The 24,730-nt window shown below is 34.0% G+C and overlaps 5 protein-coding genes across 5 annotated transcripts; 4 read left to right on the top strand and 1 right to left on the bottom strand.

Annotated features, from left to right (window-relative positions):
- Positions 1–657: 657 nt before the first annotated feature.
- HELRODRAFT_181011 (hypothetical protein) lies at positions 658–2,536 on the top strand (the record flags this gene model as incomplete). The annotated part of the gene is made up of 2 exons (XM_009030279.1): positions 658–1,080; positions 2,507–2,536. The coding sequence occupies 2 exons, from the start codon at positions 658–660 to the stop codon at positions 2,534–2,536; spliced, it is 453 nt and encodes a 150-aa protein (XP_009028527.1).
- Positions 2,537–3,427: 891 nt separating this feature from the next.
- Positions 3,428–4,437, top strand: HELRODRAFT_181010 (hypothetical protein; the record flags this gene model as incomplete). The annotated part of the gene is made up of 5 exons (XM_009030278.1): positions 3,428–3,483; positions 3,640–3,716; positions 3,891–3,970; positions 4,086–4,171; positions 4,275–4,437. 5 exons carry the CDS (start codon positions 3,428–3,430, stop codon positions 4,435–4,437), a joined length of 462 nt encoding a protein of 153 aa, XP_009028526.1.
- Positions 4,438–7,971: 3,534 nt separating this feature from the next.
- Positions 7,972–12,124, top strand: HELRODRAFT_140562 (hypothetical protein; the record flags this gene model as incomplete). Its single annotated transcript, XM_009030277.1, has 9 exons — positions 7,972–8,088; positions 8,472–8,605; positions 9,382–9,476; positions 9,578–9,720; positions 9,931–10,070; positions 10,146–10,258; positions 11,054–11,205; positions 11,649–11,744; positions 12,029–12,124. Coding segments are annotated over 9 exons (1,086 nt in total), but the record flags the coding sequence as incomplete, so codon positions are not given.
- A 4,514-nt stretch (positions 12,125–16,638) lies between these two features.
- On the top strand, positions 16,639–17,274 carry HELRODRAFT_88777 (hypothetical protein; the record flags this gene model as incomplete). Its single annotated transcript, XM_009030189.1, has 1 exon — positions 16,639–17,274. The coding sequence occupies one exon, from the start codon at positions 16,639–16,641 to the stop codon at positions 17,272–17,274; it is 636 nt and encodes a 211-aa protein (XP_009028437.1).
- A 1,025-nt stretch (positions 17,275–18,299) lies between these two features.
- Positions 18,300–23,410, bottom strand: HELRODRAFT_194105 (hypothetical protein; the record flags this gene model as incomplete). Its single annotated transcript, XM_009030276.1, has 5 exons — positions 18,300–18,611; positions 18,728–19,043; positions 22,577–22,736; positions 23,048–23,302; positions 23,371–23,410. The coding sequence occupies 4 exons, from the start codon at positions 23,408–23,410 to the stop codon at positions 18,944–18,946; spliced, it is 555 nt and encodes a 184-aa protein (XP_009028524.1). The 3' UTR covers positions 18,300–18,611; positions 18,728–18,943.
- Between the last annotated feature and the right edge of the window lie 1,320 nt (positions 23,411–24,730).

The raw sequence follows: 24,730 nt of genomic DNA, 5'->3' as shown, positions 1-24,730 counted from the left end.
CAAAATTCGCAATTGTTGAACTTTCAAATTTTAATATGATCTAGCAGAGTAATTTTTCTTCAAAAATTTGCAATTATATTATATTTTTAGCAACATTGTGATACCAAAACTTTACGTAATTTTTTTTAATTTTGAAAAATTATAAATTTCAAACAGTTGATTACCAACACAATATTTTTCTAAACCCCATACACGTGATTCTCATCAACATCATTTAATCGGGACCAAAATCACCATCATCATCATCGCCATCATCATCATATTATCATCATCTTCTTTACCAGCAGACCACCTGTATGTCCTTCCTCTTCTTTCACTTCCGCTGTCAGGTACCATTTGGCACCCACCAGCGATCCTCCTCATCATCCCAAAGAACATCATCCTCATCGTTCCAAAGAGCATCATCATCACAATCCTACTCAACATCACCATCTCCCTAATCATAATTTGTATCAACGGCAGTTTTGTGATCATCACCATCATCATTCCGGTTCCCAGCAGCATCATCATCATTCTCTTCATCGTCATCTTTTTCTTTTTTCTCATCCTTATCAACCACCTAGTGATGATGATGGTAGATCATTAAGAAATTTATGTGAAAATTACATTAATCAAAAGTGTCATGAAAGTGAATATTGTTGCCACTACACAAACAACATGAACGACATTGCCAACAACAGCGTAACCAACAATCTAAACAACAACATCATCAACAACAACAAATACAACAACACCAGCATCAACAACAACTTCATTTCAAACATGGCCGCCGACAGCAACTTAAGCAACGAAACTTATAACATTAAGTTCATAGAAACCATGAATGACAACTGCGTTATCTTAAATAATAATTTGCCTGATGTCACCAACAAAGAAGTAAACAGAAACACCAATTTAAATTGTTGCAACAACGTCAATGATAACAACAAAACCACCCTGAACCACAGAACCAACACTCATCTCAAATGTTGCCCGTGTAATTGCATCACGTTCAACGAAAGCAGCACTTCAAAAAACAACACCAACGCCATGAATAACGACAACATCAACAGTGATGTCACGAATACATTGTCATCGATGGTTTCGGATCCACTGACATCAACAACAACAAAAAACATCAACATAACTTAGTACAACTGCAATCAACTCTTTCTGTTCACAGTATTTCATTTTTATACGAACAGAATACCTTTTGTTTTAAGTCATGTTAGAATGCAGGTATTTGTAAAGACAACGACATCTGTTGTTAATACTATTATTATTTATTATTTTTTCATTATTATTTATTTATTATTATTATTATAAACACAAATCAAACAGTTATTAATGTTACTATTTCTATTGCAAATATTAATAATAAAAATTAAGAAATGGACGGATCTAAAAAAATCGGGATTTGTAGTTCCCGGATTCGAATCTAAGTCTACCAACAATCGAATTCGAAAAAAACTAAAAAGGGTATTAGTCATCTATAACTTGTACGGCCCTAAGCTCATCATCCGATTCCAGGACACCGAGGATGAAGAACAATTTGGTGCACTTTAGGATTCAACCCATGCTTTTTGATCGCGTAATTAGAAAATAATGGTGTTTTATTTGACCGTAGTTTCAAATATGTGCTAAAAAGTGATTACAAATCGAATTCGAAAAAAACTAAAAAGGGTATTAGTCATCTATAACTTGTACGGCCCTAAGCTCATCATCCTATTCCAGGACACCGAGGATGAAGAACAATTTGGTGCACTTTAGGATTCAACCCATGCTTTTTGATCGCGTAATTAGAAAATAATGGTGTTTTATTTGACCGTAGTTTCAAATATGTGCTAAAAAGTGATTACAAATTTTAACACGTGATTAAAATTGTTTATGTTTATAACGTAACACAACATAATATAACACAATACAACATACGTAACAAATTGACGGCTAAATAGAAATTAAAATCTTCATGTGACCTGCAGCGACAAAGAAACAAATTTGCCAAATAATGAAACCATTTGCCAATAATGTTTGTTGCGGAGGTTTTAAAAAAGTTTAACAATGTAAATAAATAAGTAGACCCCAATGTTTGCAAAATTAGTATAATCACCAGATGCTGCACGTATCAGCTGGATTCATCTTGCTGTTGGAAGGGTAGCTGAATGAATGAATGAATGAATGAATGAATGAATGAATGAATGAATGAACGAACGAACGAACGAACGAACGAACGAATGAACGAACGAATGAATGAAAGAATAAATATTAACGAATCAGTCAATCAATCAACCAACCAGCCAATTATTCAATCAACTAATAATAAAAAACAATCAGGTAATTAGGTAATTAATTAATAAAGCGCCAATATATAATTTTGAGGAGCAAATAAAAGATTGTTTTTTTCGTATAGCATTTTAATTATCAAGCAACACAAAGATATTGAAGAGGCCTATCTGTAAACACACACACACACACACACACACACATACACACACACACACACACACAAACACACACACACACACAGATGACGCAACAAATGTATTGCATGCAATAACAAGTTTCCAAAATAAAACATAAATCAATAAAATAAGACATAAATCAAATTACGAAAAAATGGAAAAACAACATTGGTTATTTATCGTTGAATGTTGAGAACAACTCGTATTATTAAAACTCACTTTTAAACATATTGCTTTCACTTTTAAACATATATTGCTTTATGTTTATTTAGTTTATGATTTAATAAAAAAAGAATTGATAAAAGTTTTAAAAGTTAAATTGAAACGATTATTATTTTACTTTATAAAATATTAAGTTAGTAAGTAAATTTTTCATTCAAAGTTAACTAAGATAACATATCTCAGTTAATTATTAAGAATTATTATTATTGCCTATTGAAAATTATAAAATATTTATTATTTTATTATTAAATTCATTAACTTATTTATTTATTTACATTTTTATATCTTATATTGTAAATAGAAATGTTGATCATTATCTGCTCATGTATGTCACATTATTAGAAGTTTGTTAAAAGTTAGGATCAACTGTAAAAATTTGGCTCACACCTTACAACACCAACATTTACTACAACTAGCTATTTTTAATTTTAAAATCATCCAAGTTTTTTTTTTATAAAAACACAAAAATGGATTTGTTAGAATCATACATTATCCGATAGTGTAATTAAAGTTTGATTACTTAGCCCAGCCCAGTAGTGATCAAAACTTAGCAGATTGTTTCTGCCTTATTTTTTGTTTTAAAACTTAATTTACACACACACGCGCACACACGCACGCACACACACATACATACACACACGCACACACACACATCCATTGAATGGTTTTCATATTTTCATAGTTTTAAATTCTAATTAACTGAATAATTTCATAATTTTCAAATTTTTTCAGAAGTGGCTTCCTCATTTGCACTGCTGCTTGTCATGATCGAGTTCTGTACAAAGAAGAGAATGGCAGCTGTCATTGCTATCCTCATTAGGTCTGCTCTGGTCTTTTGTAATAAAAGCAGCAATTGTCCTTCAATAACTAGATTATTAAACTATTAAAAATTCATTCATTTATCAATTAATTTAAATAAATAAATAATTAATTTTTTTTTTCTAAAATTATTTTAAAATTTTCATGAATCCAAAAGTGTAACACTGGTTGTTCTGATGGTTGAGAACAACATTTCACACGATGCACATACCGAGGCTTTCTTACATGAAGGAGGTTAGTGATCCAATGCTCCATCACAGTCAACCATCTACACTTGTGTGTGTGTATTGTATACACATGCTAAAATATATGCTTGAATATACAGGCATTTATAGATATTTAAACATACACACACTAGCCATATAATTTTCATAGAAAATATTTTTCCACAATACTCTCTTTCAACAGGTAACCTGAGTAATTTATGCTCAGGAAATGCTGTGGCAAAAAATCATGAGGACTGCCACGAGTGTAGTGTTCAAGAAAAGGTTTTTTTAGTTATTCTAATTGTTGCTTTTTATTTTGTAATTAGTTTGTTGAAGAATGCCAATAATTTGACCGATCGTTATCTTGTTCTTATTTTGTTATAAACTTGAAACACAGATTGACCTGGTACAATGCAAACACACTGGATATGTGCTGAAAGCAAGTTGTAATGTGAACAATACTCTTCATGTTGTTAACCTCAGGTTTGTGTTTGGCATTTATTGATTCAAAAAAATATCTTTATCAAGAATTCTTCCACTTATTTATTGATCTGAACATTCATATCGTCATAAATTTTATTTTTAGTTGTCCACGAAATGTGTATATAGAAGAAAGGAACTTTTGGATTTTTGAGCTTTGTGCTGGTTCAGTTGGTCTGCTATCATATGCAGTTGTTTACTGGAGGCAAAGAAGATTGGAAAAGTTACTTATCGAAAAAGTCAACAGACAAATCGCATCTGGAAGTTAATGTGATGTGGGCATTAATAATGATAATTGTTGAAATTAAGGGTGTGATATTTTTGTTACAATGTTGATTATTGTTTTGTTGAGTTACTTAATGAACAGCTGCTTATAGGTATTTTATAAATTTTTGTTTGATGTATTTATAATTGCGTTCAGTTTTTTAATAAATTTGATTAACAGAAATAAATTTTCGGCGATATTGTTTGTGTGCCTTGTCTAATCTAATCGAAAATCGTTTACATCTAGCTGCTCTGTTAACGTGTATGTGTAATGTAAATTATACAATTTTATGTGCAGTGATGTGTCGTCGCCCAAAGTGATTTTTTGAAGTCTTCCAATGAAAGATGAATTTGTTTCATAACAGACGAATCTAGGTTCCTTAACGACGTTATGATAACGTCAAGGGACTTATGCTGCCTGTCTCTGATTTCTGAGAAGCGGTTCATGTCGAAATGACGTAGATGTCTACTCACTTTTAAGTTTTAATACTACTATTAAATTACTCGATGCCTAAAATGACTACTTTGGTATCCAAATTGATATTTTAAATGCGTGGTGTCCGGTGTCCAGTGCTAATATTATGCTTTGTGAGACACTTGTTTGCAGTGTCGTTGTGGTCAGCTAGATGATGTTTAGTTCAACCCATCTAAGTATTTATTTTCATAAAAAAATGAATTTAAGTTAATTTTAGTTTTTTATTGAAAGAAACGAGAAATATCGTATAAATTCGCCGCCGATCTCTTGAAATAAAAATGCACAATTTATTTTTATGAAATTGTTTGCAATTTTTTCATACCATCTCCAACCAACCTTGTCAAACTGCAAATAATTACTAAACTACTTATAAATGTCCTATCAATTAATTTAATTTTAATATTAACTAAAAATCCCAAATCAATTGAATTCAAAAATGTGGGTGGTTAAAATCTTTAAATTTTTTTTTTAATAAATTCATTCAGAAGATTTCCTTAGTAATAATTAGCATAATAAATAGTAATAATGAATTGAATATTAAAAAAATAAATTGGTGATGATGAGTATATCCTCTGCTGTCACTAACACCAACCATAACAAACATTCCTGCGTTAAAAATCTACCATTCGACAGGGGTCCTTCCACAAAGGTTTTTCTTATTGATATAACTAATTTTAATATTAATATATTTAAATTTACTCTTTTTTATATGATATATTATCATAATGATAAAGATAAACTTAAGATAAAGAGTAGTAAAGACAAAATAGGTTAATTACTTAATTTTAATTTGTTAACCATACTTATTAATAGTATTATCACAAAAATGAAAAATCAGTGAAAAACTACTAACTAGCTATACTACTCTTGCTGTTGGTACCATTTAAGAAGATTTTAAGACTATTTTAAAATTTAAATTAATTTAATGTTTGAGGTAATGACATTATCAGGATTTTCAAATTATTTATCTGGTAATGTTTATTATCGATTCAGGGTTTGTCATATTAAATATTTTTTTATAGAAAATTAAAAAATTATATAATTTATTGCTATTGAAATGAAAAAGATGCTTTGTATTATTTTTAGATACAAATGAATTGTTTGGAGAAGGATGATTCTACTGAATGCTGCAAGTTTGTTAAACAGGTAATTCATAATAAAATAATAACAATAATAAAAACAATAATAATAGCAATGATTATAACGATAATAACAACAACAACAATTGCTTAATAATAATGATAATAACAATATAATATAATAACATGTTAATAAAAATAGCATTCAATACAGTTTTATAAACATTTCATCCTGTGTTACAATAAGAAACTTATAAAAATTATATGTTCATAGAAACAATAATTTTATTTGTTAATATCATACAGGAATTTATGTATCTATGTAAATTAACGAGTGTATATATGTGTGTATATATATATATATATATATTATTGATGACAGTCTTAATCCAATATATATATATATATATTACATTTTCATGATGAATTTGGATTTCCAAAAAATTCTAGTAAGGAAAATTGAAAAGACAAACTTTAAAGATTAATGCCAACAATTCTGTAGAATTCATACAATTCTGTATGAAAGTAGAGAGAAAGGGAAAGAGAGGGGAGAGAGAGAGAGAGAATGTCTGTTTATTTTACTCCATTCAAGCAATTAATTTCAATTTTAAGTATAGCTATTTTTATCCATAATTCTATTTATATAGAATTTTTGTTAAAAATTATACCTTTCAAAATTAAAAATTATTGAAATGTTGTTTATATGGACGTATTATGAGTTTGTTTTTGTAAATGCACGCACGCACGCACGCACGCGCATAAACTTACATCCTTATATACATAGATAGTATTATATACTAGTTTATTGTATGAATGAGGCATGCAACTTTTGCATCTCTACTGCACAACTTGCATGGAGCCAAGGAGCACACACTCTCAACATATCTCCCATATAGGATGATACACCTTTTGTTTCTCTTTCTTTGTTTTTGTTTAAGAATTTTAGGATATTTTATTGCGCATAACGCACTTTGATTTGAAAATTTTCAAGTTTTTTCGTTTTATCGAAAGTAAAAGATTCAAGAAGGAGAAAAAAATTCAAAGAGAGAGAGAGAGAGAAAGCATTTGATTTATAATATTAACATAAATGTAGTTATAATATAACATATAAGTGGGTAACATGGATATAAAAACTCCGGAAGATTTCGGTTTCACCCCACCATGGGCAGACTGGGATTTTAATGAGTGGGAAATGTGCACAAATGCGCACCAACACGGGGTAGGGGAACTTTTTTGTTTGTATTATTACGTTGTAATTACAGATTATTATGTTTTGCTTTTATTGTAATGTTGGATATATAGTTTATAATTGTTATTATTATTTTCATGGTTATAATATATATTCATATTATTTATTATGTTATATATTATGTTATAATATTTTTTATTATGTTTTATTATGTAATATATTATATATTTTAACGCAAATGGGAGAGCATAAATTGTTTAAGTAATAATAAAAGTAGTTTGTGGTTTGCAGATTTTTATAACTTCACCTTTCCAAGCTAATTTTTTTAATTTATCTAATACATTGTTTCATATACGTGTGTATGTAATATATATTTTCAAGTCACAATATAATTCATTCAGGCTTAGATTAGCCCTCCTAAATTGATTTTTAAAGATTTACAATTCAATGAACTTACACTCACAACGTTTGCACAACACCTCATTTTTCTAAATGACTGACCTTTGAACTCCTTTGACAGAAATCAGGAAGTTCATTGAGTCAGGGTTCAAATGAGTTCCCAGTGGAAGTGGATGAGGAGGTGATGACTGCCAAAGAAAAGAAGAAGCATGCCATGCTACTGCTGGAACGAGCCAGAGTAACAAACATCGAATTAATTAATTTGTTCTGCCTATCCAGCTGATGTTTTAGATAATTTGTTGGGTTCTTTATATATTAGCGAGCATTTATATTATGTTCTCATGTTCGTTCATCAACAACAAACTTAATGGCACGACGCAATAACAACCTGCAGTACAAACCAGTTGCATTTGCAGTCCGTACGAATGTCGCCTATGATGGTTCAACTGACTCTCCTCCAGTGCCCAACACTGCTGTCTCTTTTGCTATCAGGGACTTTCTGCACATCAAAGAGGTCAGCCTCTTTCACTTTACAGACTATTTGCACATGTTCCTATTCTGTTAAATTTTTCTAATGGAATTCATTTTCAATCATTTTGTTTTAAGATTTCACTATCAGTTTGGAGTTAGATATGAGTACAAGTATATAATGATCAAGAGGTTTTGTTCAATTATCAATTTTGTTCATGATATTTCTGCCGCTCAATGTGGTTTAATTTTGAATCAATCATTTTTTTATCTTCAACTTTTTGGTTTTTAGTGTCTGATGAATTATTATCATATTTCTTTATTTGATGCATTTGCAATTTTGAAACGTTTCTTTCATGTACACAACAAAACGACAACCTAACAACAACAACCTAACAACAAACAACAACAACCAAACAACAACAACAGAAGTTCAACAACGAATGGTGGATAGGTCGGTTGGTGAGAGAAGGTTCTGATGTAGGGTTCATTCCAAGCCCCACCAAGCTGGAAACCATCAAACAACAACAAGTCAGTCAACCCAACGCCAAAAACACTAAAAAGTTTGTTTTTCTGCCATTATATTTGTCACTATTGTTGTAGTGGTGTCGTTGTAGTGGCGCTGTTGTGGTGGTGTTTAGTGGTGTTGTTGTTCATTATTATTTAACCTGCTGTGCTTTTTTCAATCTGCGAAAAATTCGTTTTATAGTGTTTGTTGGCTTTGTGGTTTATTTTTCTAGTTTTAACTTCCTATCTCACTTTGGATCATTCACCATCCTGCCCAAGACCCACAGATATCCTCTGTGTATCCTGCGTACCCTCTTCCTCTCATCTACACACTCCACTTACTGCTGTGCTGCAGAAACCTAGCCTATATATGAAACCTCTCAATGCAAGATGATGTCCCAGGCCAAAACGATTGAGACTCATACAGGGAAAACTCTTTTGCTGGCAGATCCCTCTCTTTTTGCAGTGACTGAACTTGTACTGTTTTGCACCTCGGATGAGAGATTTCTTGTTTGCTATTCATTTTATATCTAGAACTAAAACTTTCTAATGACAGGTGCCTCTGTTTACAACGGTAATGCGTGCATTTTTCGTTTGTTGGTCTGCTTCATCCTGTTCATTAATGCCGCTATGCCTGTGCATCCAAACTACTATTATTATATTTCTCTATCTTTTCGGTGCAGCTGTTCACGGGTTATTCAACCGTTTGTACCAAATCTAGATCTCAAGTGTCATTATTAATTAATTGATTCTCCCTGTCATCCTAATAACGTAGTATCTCTAAATTTGATTTGATGTATTTGATGTGATGAATTTGATAATTGTATTACAGTAAGAACAACACTGCTTCAAATGTTGATAATCTGCTCAACTCCAAATCAACAACATCTCGAAGTTCAACACCGCCGTCGCCAGGTTTCTTATGTTGTTGTCGTTGATTTTATCTGTTCGTTGTTGTCAATGATGTGTTGTTGTTGTTGAATGCTAAGTTCCTGTGCGTCTTTCAATTTTAAATACACCACTGTCAGATCAACCGGCTCTTGATATTGGGGACGATGATGATGAAGATGAGGTCGGCAACCAACCAGCCACCACAAGCAACACTACCGCCATCAACAGCACAAACCCAACTGCAAATACTAAGGAAAAGAGGAAACCATTCTTTAAAAAAGTGATCCTTCTTTATCCATAACTTTTCTTACATTTAATATTTATTTGTGTATTTGATATGTAACTATCTCATTATTTTTTTGGTCTTATGTTTCATTTTTTAATGTTGAATCTAATGATGTCTCGACTTTTGAAACCTGGACAATTTCACTGACGGCGCCATGAGTTTAGACAATGTTGACATGACATGACACTTGTTACCTGACGTCAGATGGACTCGATCCCCCCTTACGAAGTGGTACCATCCATGCGGCCTGTCATCTTCATTGGTCCCTCGCTCAAGGGCTACGAGGTCACAGACATGATGCAGAAGGCGTTGTTCGATTTCTTGAAACATCGATTCGAAAATAGGTTGCTTGTTGTTGTTGATTGGTCGGTTGGCAATCATCAGTCAACCAATCAAACAATCAACCAATCTTTGCATAGGATCACAGTGACACGAGTGACAGCTGATATTTCATTGGCCAAGAGATCCGTCCTGAACAACCCGGGTAAGAGAGCTATCATGGAGAGGGCCAACAGCAGATCATCTTCAATAGGTTGCTTGCTTGTGTGGTTGCTTTTGTGGTTGGTTGTGTGTGATTGGTTGGTTGTTTGTGTGGTTGGTTGGTTGTGTGGTTGGTTGGATGGTTGGTTGTGTAGTTGGTTAGTTGGCTATGTGGTCGCTTGTGTGGTTGTGTAGTTGATTTTAGCGCGGCGACCTCGATATTTGTTTATAATATTTTTTATCTATCGGTCTCGACCGTTCGTTTGAATAAACGTGTGTTCTTCCTTGCAAGATATAGAATGGAATATAGGAATATAGATAAAATCAGGATCGCCATTTCTTCTTTGGCGTGTGGTGTGGTGTGTAGGCTGATGGGGATGGAGATGTTTTCAGGCGTGTTTATATTGATGAACTGTTGATTGCAACACTTATTTTCTAATATTGTTTTGCGTGTCTGTCAGATTATGATTTTTTTTAAACAAAAACAAAACCAAAAAAACAAGAAAAAACTTATAAAATAAAGTGCTTTACCTAAAAAAGTCTTTTTTTAAAATGTTGTGCGGAGAACATTTGCAATACCCAAGTTACTGTTACTAAAACTCTCTAATTTTATTTACTACATCATATTCCCGTTACACTTTATTTAAATATTTCTTCTGCCTGGCGGTCAGTTTCAGCTTCCACCCGACTACACCTTCTAAGCACTCTACCATCAGACCTTCCAAGCACTCCACCATCTGTTATGTTTGGTAGTTTTAACGTCATACACACAAACACATAAAACAGACACATGCACATTTACTTCACATTTGAGTTCTTAAACGTTTGCTTGCTCCTATGAAACCAGCTGAAGTGCAAGGAGAGATAGAGCGAATCTTCGAGCTATCTCGCTCCCTACAGCTCGTTGTACTCGACTGCGACACCATCAACCACCCCTCACAACTCACCAAGACGTCACTGTCACCAATTATCGTGTACATCAAGATCGCCTCCCAAAAGGTCAGTAGTAACAGTGGTAGCTTCTGTGACAGCAGTAGTAATTGAAATAGTATCATGCGTGCTGCGGCTGGTGGCCTGCTTCGTTCAACTGATTCGCTGTGTTTAGTGCATGCTTCCGAGTTAGATGAATGTTATTTTATCGGTCATTTAGAGAACGTTTGTGTAAATTTAAATCAAAATTGAAACAACATTCAAATGAACTGCTACAAAGTCAAAAATGAGCCTGATAAGATGCAATGTTTGATGGAAACTTGAGTGAGTGAGGAGGTTTATGGCAATAACAGATCTTGTTTGTAGCAGACGTTGTAGATTGCTGTTCGTCATCCATTATACACCATTATTTTTATTGTTTCTATTGTTTCTCTGCGTATGTGTTATTGTTATGGTACTTTGTCAACCAATGTCGAAAGCTGTCGTGATTGATATTTGTGAATCCGTTATAGGTTCTGCAGAAGCTGATAAAAACTAGAGGCAAGTCACAGAGTCGCAACATGAATGTGCAACTGATGTCTGCTGAGAAACTCAATCAGTGCAATCCAGTTAGTTAGTGCTGCGTTGGTTGTTGTAAGTGTTGATATTGTTGTTGATGCTTTCCATGTTGATGTTTTTGTTGATAATGTTGTAGTTAGTGTTGATCATGTTGATGCTGTCGTTTATTTTGCTGCAATTTCTCAGCTATTTATAACATTGATATATTGATAATAATGATATAATCGTAGTAATAGTTTAATCATCTATTAACGTGTTGCTGTTCAACTTACTGAATTCTCTTCAACACAAACAATGTAACAAACCAACAACATTTACGACGTTCTTAAAAAAGGAAATGTTTGACGTTATATTGGACGAGAACCAATTAGATGAGGCCTGTGATCATCTGTCTGAATATCTCGAATCTTATTGGCGGGCCACCCACCCCCCACTGCCTCAGCAGCAGCAGCAGCAACAACAACATGGTGGTCTTGCGCCATCATCGTCATTCAACGGCAGATCTCTGAAGTGAGTTCTTGTGCTTACTGTTCATATTATTTGTTGTCGTTGTTCAATGACTCTCTTCGGATGCTGTTAGTCTGAAACTCGCAGACTATCATGCACTTTGTGTACGATGCTGAGCTTACGCGTACAAACAAGTGTATGTCTGTACATCACGTCATGTGCCGTGCCCGTGCAGACGTTGTTACGCAAAAAATTTACTTGCAACTATGTGGGGAAGTGAGCTCCAACTAGTGCAGATTAGGCGAGCAACTCCGCGTTGGTTGCAGCGGTCTAATAAGGAGACAAAAATCAGTTGAAATATCAAGCAACATTGACATTGTAACATCAACGTCAACATTGTAGCACAAACAAACAACCAACCTCCTCAGACACAAGGAAAGTTTCAATAGACAAAGAAGCGATCACTCGCCATCTTCGGTTCATCATCATCACCACTCGCCACATCCACTCACTCGATCATCCCACTCTCCCTCCTCCAAACAACACACCGATGATAACCACCTCAAAGTTCGCAATCACGTACGAAGCCATGAAACCTTCAGTGGCTTCCATTCAAATGATTACAACAAGCTGAAAAGCAGTCAACAGCAGCTGGCACAGCAACACTCACACCAGCCACAACCACATCAACCACAGCAACCACAAGCAGTGCAGCAGATCAACATACAGGTACACAGAGGTTTCTGAAGCGATGTTGTCTCGTTTGGTTCGATCCATCCATCAGCTGCCACTCACTTCCTCCGTGCGCTCATTCAAACTTCGGTAACCAATCAATGATCAGAACATGCAAACTTGCATTCTTCCTTATCATCATACATCATCATCATCACTTCATCATCTCCGACCATCAACATTTCATCATCATCAAAAGTATCACACTCATTAGCGGGTTTCTTTTTGGAAACATAATCATTGATTGCATTGCATCACTATCCTCATCTTCTTATTCATCATCATCTTCATTGCCATCTTCTCCAATCATTATTTTTGTCAGCATCGTCATTTCAGCGTATTTATAATGGAGTATATTTTTAATGTTTTCTGAGGCTGTTCGACATACAATATTTTCTTCAATATTTATTATACAGTAAGCATGCATGCACACTAACATTTGTGTACGTGTGTGTGTGTACGTGTATGTGTGTGTGTGTGTGTGTGTGTATGTGTGTAGGTATTTAATGTTAGGTATATGGTGGCACAGACACACGCACGCACATTTAAAAGCATCAATTCTTACAAACACCCACACCAACATGCATTGCATATATGCGAAACATGGACCGAATAGTGGATTTGAACGAAGGTCGAATGGCCTAATAGTTGCTTCGGCGGCAGAGTACTAAGAAAAAAATCCCACTATTTTGAAAAAAATCTAATTTTTAAAAACGAAAAACAATAAATTGAAAGCAACAGTAGGCGATTAATATTTATTCAACAATTCTTCATCGAGAAGATAATTTTTAATCTCTTGTTCAAATTCAGATGTTTCAACTTCAACAGCCATGATGGCCAAAACAGATTTCCCGCTAATTAAATATTCAACAATCATTGTTCTGGAATAAAGAAATGTGATGCTTTCAACTGGAGTTGCACTACTCGGCTATTCGGCCGAAGCGGAATATCAGGTCTTGCCCAACCGTTCGGCCAAGTCGACCCCTCGGTGCGTCTCTGACATGCACGCACACACGCGTACAAGCACACGCACACACACGTACACGCATTTAAATTGAATAAAGCAAACTTACATTGTATCCAATAGGCATTGACACGTCATCATTAAGACATCTCGCTGATCAGTTCTATTTGAAGAGGAAATAATTCGAAATTTTAATGGTGTGCACTAGGGTATAATAACACAATCGAGCTGCGTACATTCGTAAGCTGTCGTACAGATCGTACAAATAGTATTTACTTGATTGATGAATTGATTAATTATTTGATTGGTTGATTGATTTGAAACTGATGTTTTTACTTGAATTTATTGCATGAATTAATTTTATACATGTTCGTAACACATACGCGAGCTGCACCTACGTATGTGCGTATTTTTCTATGCGTATGTTCCTACTGTGTCTGCGTGTGCATGCCATGATGTACATATTTTTGCATTATAACTATAATGTATATATATATATATATATATATATATATATATATATATATATATATATATATATATATATTTTTATGTTTTTATAATTATGTGTTTATGCTCGTACGGGTCTGTTTATTTTGACTATTGCTTCATTTGAACTCTTCCATAACCTGCACCATGAAAGTTTTTCCTATCAGTTTCCTCTTCCAAATGAATGATTAAGGTTGCTGTTTGTCTGCGAAAGCGATGAACTTTAATGTATTGAATATTTGAATGATTTAAATATTTAAAAAAATTAAATAATATAATATAAATATTATTTGAACGAATTACCTATCAGCCCTTCATCATTTTCTATCCTTTCATTATATTCGCTGCTTATGTTTTCCGCATCGTTCGTTTGTTTCATTTGGTCTCTAAAGTTCTCTTGAATATGACGTTCAATCGGACGGGTTGCTGAATTCAATGTTTGTCAGCAGTGTAAGTTGGGCTCTGTTGTTCATTGGCTGTTCTGGAATCCAATATGATAGAAAACTGGTTGCCTACCTGAATTTCTGAAACTTCTATTCGACGTTTTGCAATTCTCGATGCGATTGTACAGATGTTTGAATATGTTTTTATTAAAGGTGTGTTCTAATATGTTTATAATGATTTTTATTTTCATTTATGAAGACATCTCAATACATTTAAAATTATTTAATGTTAATATATATTTAAAGATTTCGATTTCATTATTGTAACCTAATTGTTTTATGGCATGTATTGGTGCACCAATCATTCATTCATTTGTTCGTTCGTTCAATCAATCAATCGATGTTATTGCACTTTCTCTCGGATAAAAGATTAAATTTTTGTGCCTTTCATCATTTCATTTTTCTCTATATATGTGTTTGTGTGTGTGTCAGTGTGTGTATGTGTGTCAGTGTGTGTGTGTGCGTGCGTGCAGGCATGAATGGAGGTGTGCGTGAAAGTCAATTTATTAAACAACCTTTCTACTCAGTATTAACTTTTCAAAGTTTTCCTCTATCATGCAGTAGTCTTACATTTTCAATCTTCGTTATGTAATTTTTTTATATTTTAATATTTTACAATTTAATTAGTCCAATTAGTTGTCATTTAATTTCTTATTCATTCATCGTCTGTCTTCTGTACGCTGTTAACGTCTAGAGAACATGAGTTGTAATATTTCTAATCGACAACTAATCATGATTGACGTATATATTTCATTTTAATTCTAATATTTAGAGATTCAATTTATTTGTTTCAGTTTGTTTCATTTTAATCGCTTGCATTAGTTTACAAATATATTATTAAATGTAGAAACTTGTTTGTTTGTTTGTTCGTTCGTACGTTTGTTTGCTTGTTCGTTTGTTTGTTGTTACAACTTGTGATCAATCATTTATTTTATTTACTTCATCTTTTAATAATCCCCTGTTCGACTTTCATCGTCATTGTTTGCATTATCTCAAACTTTCAAATACATTTATTTTTATCATCATTTTTTAACATACAGACTTAACTTAATATTTATTACTATTTTTTCAAATTAAAAAATTTTTTTTATCGTCTTTTATTGCAAAAATTTGTAATACATACACACACAACACACATTATACAACGGGAGACACCTGGATTCGTAGTTTTGAAAGTTTAGATGATTCAATCTATAATAAAATGTATTATGAAAATATTGTTCTGATATATTCCTACTTATTTACCAATATATCGTCATAAAAATGATTTGGATGAATGGATTATAGTTATAATAGTTATTAACTTTGAATAAAATTATTTATTTATTCAATAGTGCATATATAAGATAATATATATTCTATATATATGTTCAATAGTTTTTTAACTTGGTTCCTTTTTCATGTAAAAATATCTCAAAAACTCAACGTTTCATTTTTTCTACTACAAGTTGTTCATTTTTTTCTTTTTATTATTTTGTCATAACAAATATTGCTTCAGTCAGAGTTTGATTTTTAAAGAATAATAAAGATTATGATAGAAATATATGTATAATATATATAAATTGCTAAGTTTTTTCCTAATTCCTAACGAATTAGGAAAAAACTTAGCAATTTATATCGCGGACCAGTTTTGTATAATATATATATATATATATATGCAATACCGTATATATAGAGTAAAGTGCAAATTAAATATAACCTAAATACAGTGCAAATAAAGTACCATAGACCAACCCATACAATTTTATTTACATTATAACATCTATGGTGTTAAAAGTGAACTGTGTTTTTGTTTACCTCGTGTCCGGGTTTGTTGTGCTTAAATAAAAAAGCCGGCAATTAGCGGTTATTTCGTTGAATCTTTACAAAATGCTTGAAATTCGTAAATCTAGTTGCCGGCTTGCCTTTTTATCAAAATCTGATGGATCCGTGAAGCTGAAGCATGGTCAGACGTCAGTGGTTGCGGCCGTGAACGGACCTCTAGATGTCAAAATAATAAAAGAACAAGTTGATAAAATGAACGTTGATATCATTTTCAAATATAAAACTGAATCAAAAGCAAAAAATCAAAGAACGATGGAGAAATTGATACAACAGATATGTGAGTGTTCGGTTCTAGTAAAAAATTTTCCAAGAACAAATTTGACAATTGCACTGCAAGAGTTAGAAGATGATGGTTCTTTGTTGGCTTGTTGTATCAATGCTACCTGCTTAGCTTTATTGGACGCCTGCATACCTATGAAACAACTTTTTGCAGCTGTGAGTGTGTGTTTCAATAAAGTCGATGACACGATCACAATAGATCCCACTTTAAGCCAAGAGTCACAATATCCAGGCGTCACTTTTGTCTTCAATAATGGGAAGTTTAATGTAATTGCGATGCATTCAAACTCATTTCTTTCAAAAGAAGTTTTAAACAAGAGTCTACTTCAGGCCAGAGAACATGCCAAGCTGATGTTTGATTCATACAGGGACCTCATCAAACAGTCCCACCAGATTGTATAATTTTTCCATTCAATAATTTTTGACACATTAATTTTTTAGTAATTTTTTTTCTATTTTTTCAGAAAATTATTAATTCTCAACATGTTTTACTTAGGATTCGATAACATACTACTAATCTACGTAAAAATACTGAGTTCATAAAATTGAAATTTTAATTTTAAAAAATTGAAATATTTTATTCAATAATACACAAACATATCCTAAGAAAATAAATATTAGAAAAAATGAAGAAATGACATCAGTAGTTGAAAAGTTGTCAAACTGGATTGCTTCGTAAGATTGCTATATAAAAATACACGTACATACATTGAAATGTTGAAAGGTTTAATTAATATCTCGTTGACATAATAATAATTGAATGATTGTGTTTTTTAACTTGCTGGCTGGCTGCATGGTGGTGAATTCATGCATCAATCTTGGCATACAAAATCATCAAATTCACATTTTATTCATGAAAAATAATTTATAACGAATTTGTGTAAATTGGCTAAAATAATCTGATGCCTGTGATGACTTGATATTATTTCTGCTGCATTATTAATTCATGCCACCCAACAATTTCACAATTTTTAAAGAAACTGCAATGATATATTAATGTTCTGATTCAGTGGCATTACATTGTTGTTACAATGCTATTGCTATACAATTTTCCATGAGTATTTTCCTGGCTACAACGAATGTGTATGTTGCTGTTGTTAGCATTAATATTATTGTAACTCTTACTCATGGCAGCCGTGATAGCAACGACAAATCGTAATCTGCTGAATATCATTAACGATATGATTGTGTTAGCGCTACGATCTAAATCTCCTAATTCAATCTGAACAAATCTACGTACGTACATGTCATCAAAATAACTTCGCAACTTGGAAGCCGATAATTTTCATCTACTATTAACTATTTTAACCTACGTATTAATATGACATCCTAGAACAAGTTGATATGATGTTAATCATTGGATCAGACGATTTTGGTGATCGACGATGATACGAGTGGAAACGGTGATGTTAGGCTTTTTAAATACAACTTGTGAAAAGGATTTTGGTTGGTGATGACGAGGAGGTGAGCGATGACGATGATGAGCGTTATCATGCAAGATAATTTTTCTAACAAACGCTTTTCCGAAGACGCACGTGAGAAGTGACATAAAGGAAGATAAAATTATTGAAAAGAGACGTTTTGACTCCTCATCCATCTATTCAATTCGTTCAGTTGTTCATTTCATTTGTTCTTGCTCATCATAAATTTATGTATGCAATTGTGGGTGCTTGTCCATCCATCATATTATCCTTTCTAACCACCGATCGGTTCATTCATCATTCGATCCAGCTATCCGTACCTATTCATACATCCATCCATCGTTCATCCAGCCAATGAACATTGGCTGGATGAACAATCCATTCATCAAATACGTTCACTCCATCTATCTGTTCGTCGATCTCTCCATTGATCCATCTATCCATCCGTCAAAATCATTTACTATATTCCATATTCTTTCTCGTGTAGAGATTCACTTGGTATTAGATTGTTCGTGGAAGTGTAGAGGCGATTATGATGACTGATGGTTCGCATGATGATGATGATGATGACGACGATGATGGTTCACATGATGATGACATGGTTAAATGATGGTGACGATGAGGAATGTGGCTACATGAGGAGATGACGGCTAGGAGATGTTGCACGAGCAGTCGTTGATTTCCTCGACCATGGGTGATGGAGGCAGCAGATAGGAGGGAGGTTCCGTGTAGTCACCATCCAGGAACACTCTAGTTTGTGTGTGTGTGTGTGTGTGTTTGTACGTGGGTGTGTGTGGGTGCGTGCGTTTGCCCAATCCCCTTACAAAAGTGGATATCTTAATTTGTATAATAATAACTCTTGAAATTGTTAACATAAATAGCAGCGATGTATCGCATCTTTTGGCATTAGTGGTGTCTGTTCATGAGCTATTGTTTAATAACGGCTCCGGTCACTCTCCCTCTGTGTACGCGAGGTCACAGTGAGCCATTATTTATCTCCAGTATATGATACGCGTACACGCAAACATGTACACATTGTGTGTGTTGAACGCACATTGTATAATTATATTGTATGTAAATGTATGTGTGGTGTGTACGTGTACCTCGTGAGTGTACATGAGTATGTTGTGTGTCTTCTATCTGAGTGAAGTACCGTGCGTGTTTTACTTGAGCACCACCCAATCACATATTTATGTGTATGTGTGTGTGATCGTAACATTTTCGTTCTCCATTTTTGGCTGTTTTTTCGTGATAAGCGGGGACTCATTTGTTATATTTATAATGGAATGAAAGTCTATTTTATTTACTCGGCCAACGTGGTGTTGGAGTGCGAGCCTATTTGTAATCTTACAATGTTATGCGCCGGCGTTGGTTACATCAGCTCACAATTACGTCATCCTCGTCACTAAGACGTTACTTTGTTTTGTAAACAAAAACAAAGTTAAATAACAAAAAAAGGCAATTGGAACCGGGAACTTTGCAACTTCTTCACCTACCTACAACTCAACCATCGGGAGCAACATGAACGAACATGAAAATCTATAGCGATATGAGCAACGATATTGCGGCAGCAAGTACATTATCAACCAATATTGCCATCACCACAACCAATATCATCGTTATCATCAACATTCCCCAAAGAAATTGAAGGGCTGGAGCGAAATAAATATCCAACACTTCCAATCCATCTCTCTTCATCACACCACATTCTGCCAGCCTGTAAAAAAGTACAATCGCTTCATCAAATCATTTAATTATATTATATCATTCATCTCATTCACTCACCCATTCACTCACCCATTCACTCACCCATTCACTCACTCACTCACCCATTCACTCACTCACTCACCCATTCACTTACTCTCCGAACATAGCGATGCCCACACATCCATCTGCAATCGATAGAAGATTGATTTAAATTGTTGACCAAACTTAAGACGGCATCCATGTGTACACTTGGCTGATAACCTCGGGAAGAAATGTAATGTTACAACGCTGCCCTTGCACGATGGGATGTTATATTTTTTATGTGATGTGATATGTAATGTGTTGCATATGTGATGATGTGTTGTTGCGTTATATGACGTTGATGTATAGTGTGTTGTCATAATGATGTTATATAAAGATATAACATCTTTGATAGAAATCTAACAATTTGTTTAACAGATACAACTTGGCTAACTGATATAGCAACTAGAATACAACAGATATAAGACTTTAAATGTAACAGATACAACATCTTGAATACAACAGATATAACATCTTGGACACAGCAGATACAACATTTTGGATGTAACAAATACAACATCTTGGATGTAACAGATACAACATCTTGGATACAACAGATACAACATCTTGGACATAACAATTTGGACAGCAGACCCGACAATTTGGACAGCTGATATGCTTCCCTTCTTAAACGGAAATAAATTTCGAATATTTCTACCTATGGTCAGCACACTGCTCGTTGTTATTTATAAGAAACACAAATGGAGGATTTATGAGCGGTTGGGACTGTCTCTTATTAAATTATTCGTGACTGTCTGGCGCAAAAGAAAGCGTCGACCAAATAAAAAAGTTCATTAGGTCAATTCTGTTCATTCACGCCTGCCTTCATCTTCCTGGATGTTCATTCGTTCGTTTGTTCATACGATCGTTTGTTCATTTGTTCAACCGTTTGTTTGTTTGCTTGCTTATTGTGGCTTTAAATTACAAAATCAATCGCAATCAATTGGCTAAACTCAAAAAGATCACCCGATTACATCTCTACTGATTTCTAATAGTTACTAGGTTCGAAATCAAATTATTCAAGTTTTTTTTAATAAAGGAATTAATTAAACTTAGTCATTTAATTAATAATAAATATCACGGTATTTGTTTGTAAATATTTGAATACAAATTTTGGTGAATGTCGCAGTTTTTTTTTTTAGAATTTTTTTGCGAAATGTATTTCTTTGTTAATATATCTACGATGAGCCGCAAGAGTTATTTATGTTTTCTTTGGTTTGTTGAAAGATGTCTGGGTTAGTTTCTCTTGCAGTGGACCTCAATTTATTTAGCGCACATTTTTTCAATCAATAAACGCTGTGCTTCCATGGCGCTATATGTACGTGATGTTGTTGTGTTGTACTTTTGCTGTTGTGCTGTTATTATGATGTTTTGTTTTGTTGATGGTTCAATGTTGTTCACGTGTTGTTGCGTTGTTGTGTAGAATGTTCCGTTGTTTGTTTCCATACTTTATGATTTCTGTGTTTTTTTTTTGTTACAATGCTGGCGTTTGTTTGTCGTTCGGAACAAATTTTGTATGATTACTGTTCTAGGGTGATGCGGTTGGCTTGTGGCGCGGTTTAATTGTGGTCGACGTGTGTGGCTCTTGTTTTTTTAGCACTTAAAAGTTCATTTTTGTTAACTTTGTGCGGTTTTGAAATGTCTTATTTTTGACGAAAAAGTAGAATATTTGAAGAAAAAATTGACATTATAAGCCGAAAAAAGATGGCAAGAAAAATTCTGACCACATTACCAAAAAAGTTGCCCTTCCCAAAATGTTGGCCCCCAGTTAAAAATTGAAACATCAACAACAGCATCAAACATTCATAAGCAGTGGCGGATCTGGACAACTTTGAAGGAGGTTGCCAAATTTTTACGAAAAATATTTGACGACCGGGGGGGCAATTTTTTAATAAAAGTTAGAATAATAAAAGTTAATTTTCACAAATTTGTCTGCGAAATGATGATGTGGTAAACGTGTTAATGATGAGAATAGAGATATTTGGTATTCTGATTAATGGAGATGTGATGTTGATGTGATGACGTTGATGTGATGATGTTAATGTTTTTAATATGATGACTTTTTTGCATTGTGCTTCTAAAATATTAAAACAAAAAATGTTTTGTGAACCGTAGGAAATTCTGCGATATTGTCAATATACTACCAGCCACATACAAACATACACCGACCACATACAAACATTCACCGACCAAACATGAATTAACCACATACAAACATGTACCGACCACATAAAAAACATGTACCGTCACATACAAACATGCACCACCACATACAAACATCTACAGCTCACATACAAACACCGACCACATAAAAAACATGCACCAACCACATACAAACATGCACCGACCACATAAAAACATTCACCGACCCCATACAAACATGAATCAACTACATACAAACATGCACCGATCACATACAAACATGCACCGACCACATACAAACATGCACCAACCACATACAAACATGCACCAACCACATACAAACATGCATCAACCTGACAACGTGCACCAGCTTCCTTCTTCGTTTGTGTTGTCTGTTAGATCGGCCAGAAGTTGTCCACTCACCTCTCAGCACAGTTCTCTCGCAGCCATCTTGTTTGTGCCAGATGCAATTTAATGGGTGGTAAAATGTCTCGACGCCGATTATTCGCCGTTCTGTTGTCATTTGATGTCACTCGTGACATGTGATGTCACGTTTTTTGTGATGTCACATGATATTCTGACGTCATTTTTTTATTTTGTATCACGTATTGTCATGTGATGTCATGAGGTATTTAGATGATGCCTTGTTGTAGTTTGTTGTGATGTTGGAATGCGAAATGTTTTTCTATGTTGATTATTGCGCCTTCAATTGAAATAAATCTATTGATGTAATTATTTACTATTCATAGCCATAATTTTCATCCCCTTAATCATCATCATCATCGTCGTCGTCAAAAGCATAATCACCACCATCACTTACTGACCGATGCATCTTAACCACATTTTGGCGCGATCGCACGTGGATCCGAGGTTTTCGTAGATTGGCGACCCCCTGCACATGCCCACCTTCGTCGGAGCTGGGAGGAAAGTTTTGTAACTGACGCTGGGTGGGGGGCTGTAGAAGGCGCTGATGTCGCTGGAGTCGTCGTTGGAGGGACGCACGTAGGTCAGGCGGATGAAGCGGATCATCGTGCTGCTCTCCACTTTCTCCGAGAAGTTGCAGCCGGTGTCGATGTTGCCTGGGACGGGGGGTGGGGGGGGGTTCTTATGTTATCATTAAATGAGTCGCTATGTAAATAGCGATAACATTGAGTAACGACGTGAGACAGGATGAACGCAGTGACCATTCTAAACAAAAACATTTTTAAGAACATCAAAAACAGCTTAAGATTTTCTGCACCAGGAAGAAAACCAAAAATTGTGGAAGTTTGCAAACATCCCTCCTCACACACTAAGAATGATTATACGAGAAGTTGTTGCAAGCAAGAATGATGATTATTGTGAGATCATTACAAGGGACTTGCCCAGGGCACATCTTGTTGCCCCACCCGTTGCTTGCATAACAGTTAAATATCAGTAAGCATGTCACTACTAGACTTTTAAAACTTATTTTAAAATTTATTACCAATTAGTTTTAACGATGGTTTATCAAATCGATTCAAATTTCTTTTTAATATTTATGCGTGTCGATTTTAAACTAATGTAAAAATTTCAAAAAATTAACTTCAAAATAATTTTCTACATGCCTCGTTACGATTGACAGATTGAGATAGGTTTCCCTAAGAAGCTGCGTGAAGAAGTTAAGCTCTCCCTCGAAATGCAGTTATATGTTAATGTTCACGGTCACGTTGAATCAAAAAAAATATTTCGTTTATTTGTTGTTCATTTTCTCATCTCTTTCAGATTAATTCTTTTAACACTTTTTTAAATGTTCATCCGTTATGATTTTTTCATACACATTATTATTTATTAGAATAATCCCTCTCTCTTTTTTGTCTTATTTTTTTTTCTCTCTCTCTCGCTTTTATTCCTTTCCCGTTCGCGCCAGTAATAATTTAAATATTATTTAAATATATTAAAATTTGCACCAGACCGTTTAAAATTAACTTTCTGCATGCAATTATATAAGAGTGTGAGTATGTGTGTGTGTGTGTGTGGGTGTGTGTGTGTGCGTGTTCGTGTGTGTGTGTGTCATGTGTGTATATCTTTAAAAAATTTTGCAACTTAATAAATGGAAGTTCGTAGATACTTTGTTTCACGCGCACATTCAATTCGTTGTGTTCAATCCGTTGTTGGCAATGCTATCTTCTGGACACAGTTGCAAACATGTTTCTTGACATATTTTGCTTTCATTTGATACTATTGCCTTGCGTGCTGTAACAGTTTCTGCGTTTGTCAGACTCTGATTTGACCGTTCCAACAGCGGCCAGTAGTTAAAGACTTGGCTAGTCATAAACACAATTATCTCGGTCTAATGAAATGGTCATTTTGTTGTAAAATTTGATGAGTTTTGGATTAGAAGTGAAATGACTGCGGATTCCGTAGGAGTAATTTTTAAATAATATTATAAACTAAAAAAGAAAAATCTCTATGCTAAAATCTGTTTTGCTGTATCAACTATATCTTCCTTTGATTATCAACTGTCAATTGAACAAAAATTTTAAAGC

Source organism: Helobdella robusta (assembly GCF_000326865.2).
Source record: "Helobdella robusta unplaced genomic scaffold HELROscaffold_66, whole genome shotgun sequence".
Taxonomy (NCBI): domain Eukaryota; kingdom Metazoa; phylum Annelida; class Clitellata; order Rhynchobdellida; family Glossiphoniidae; genus Helobdella; species Helobdella robusta.
Note: the sequence above shows the minus strand (reverse complement) of the source record. Positions and strands in the feature narration are given on the sequence as shown.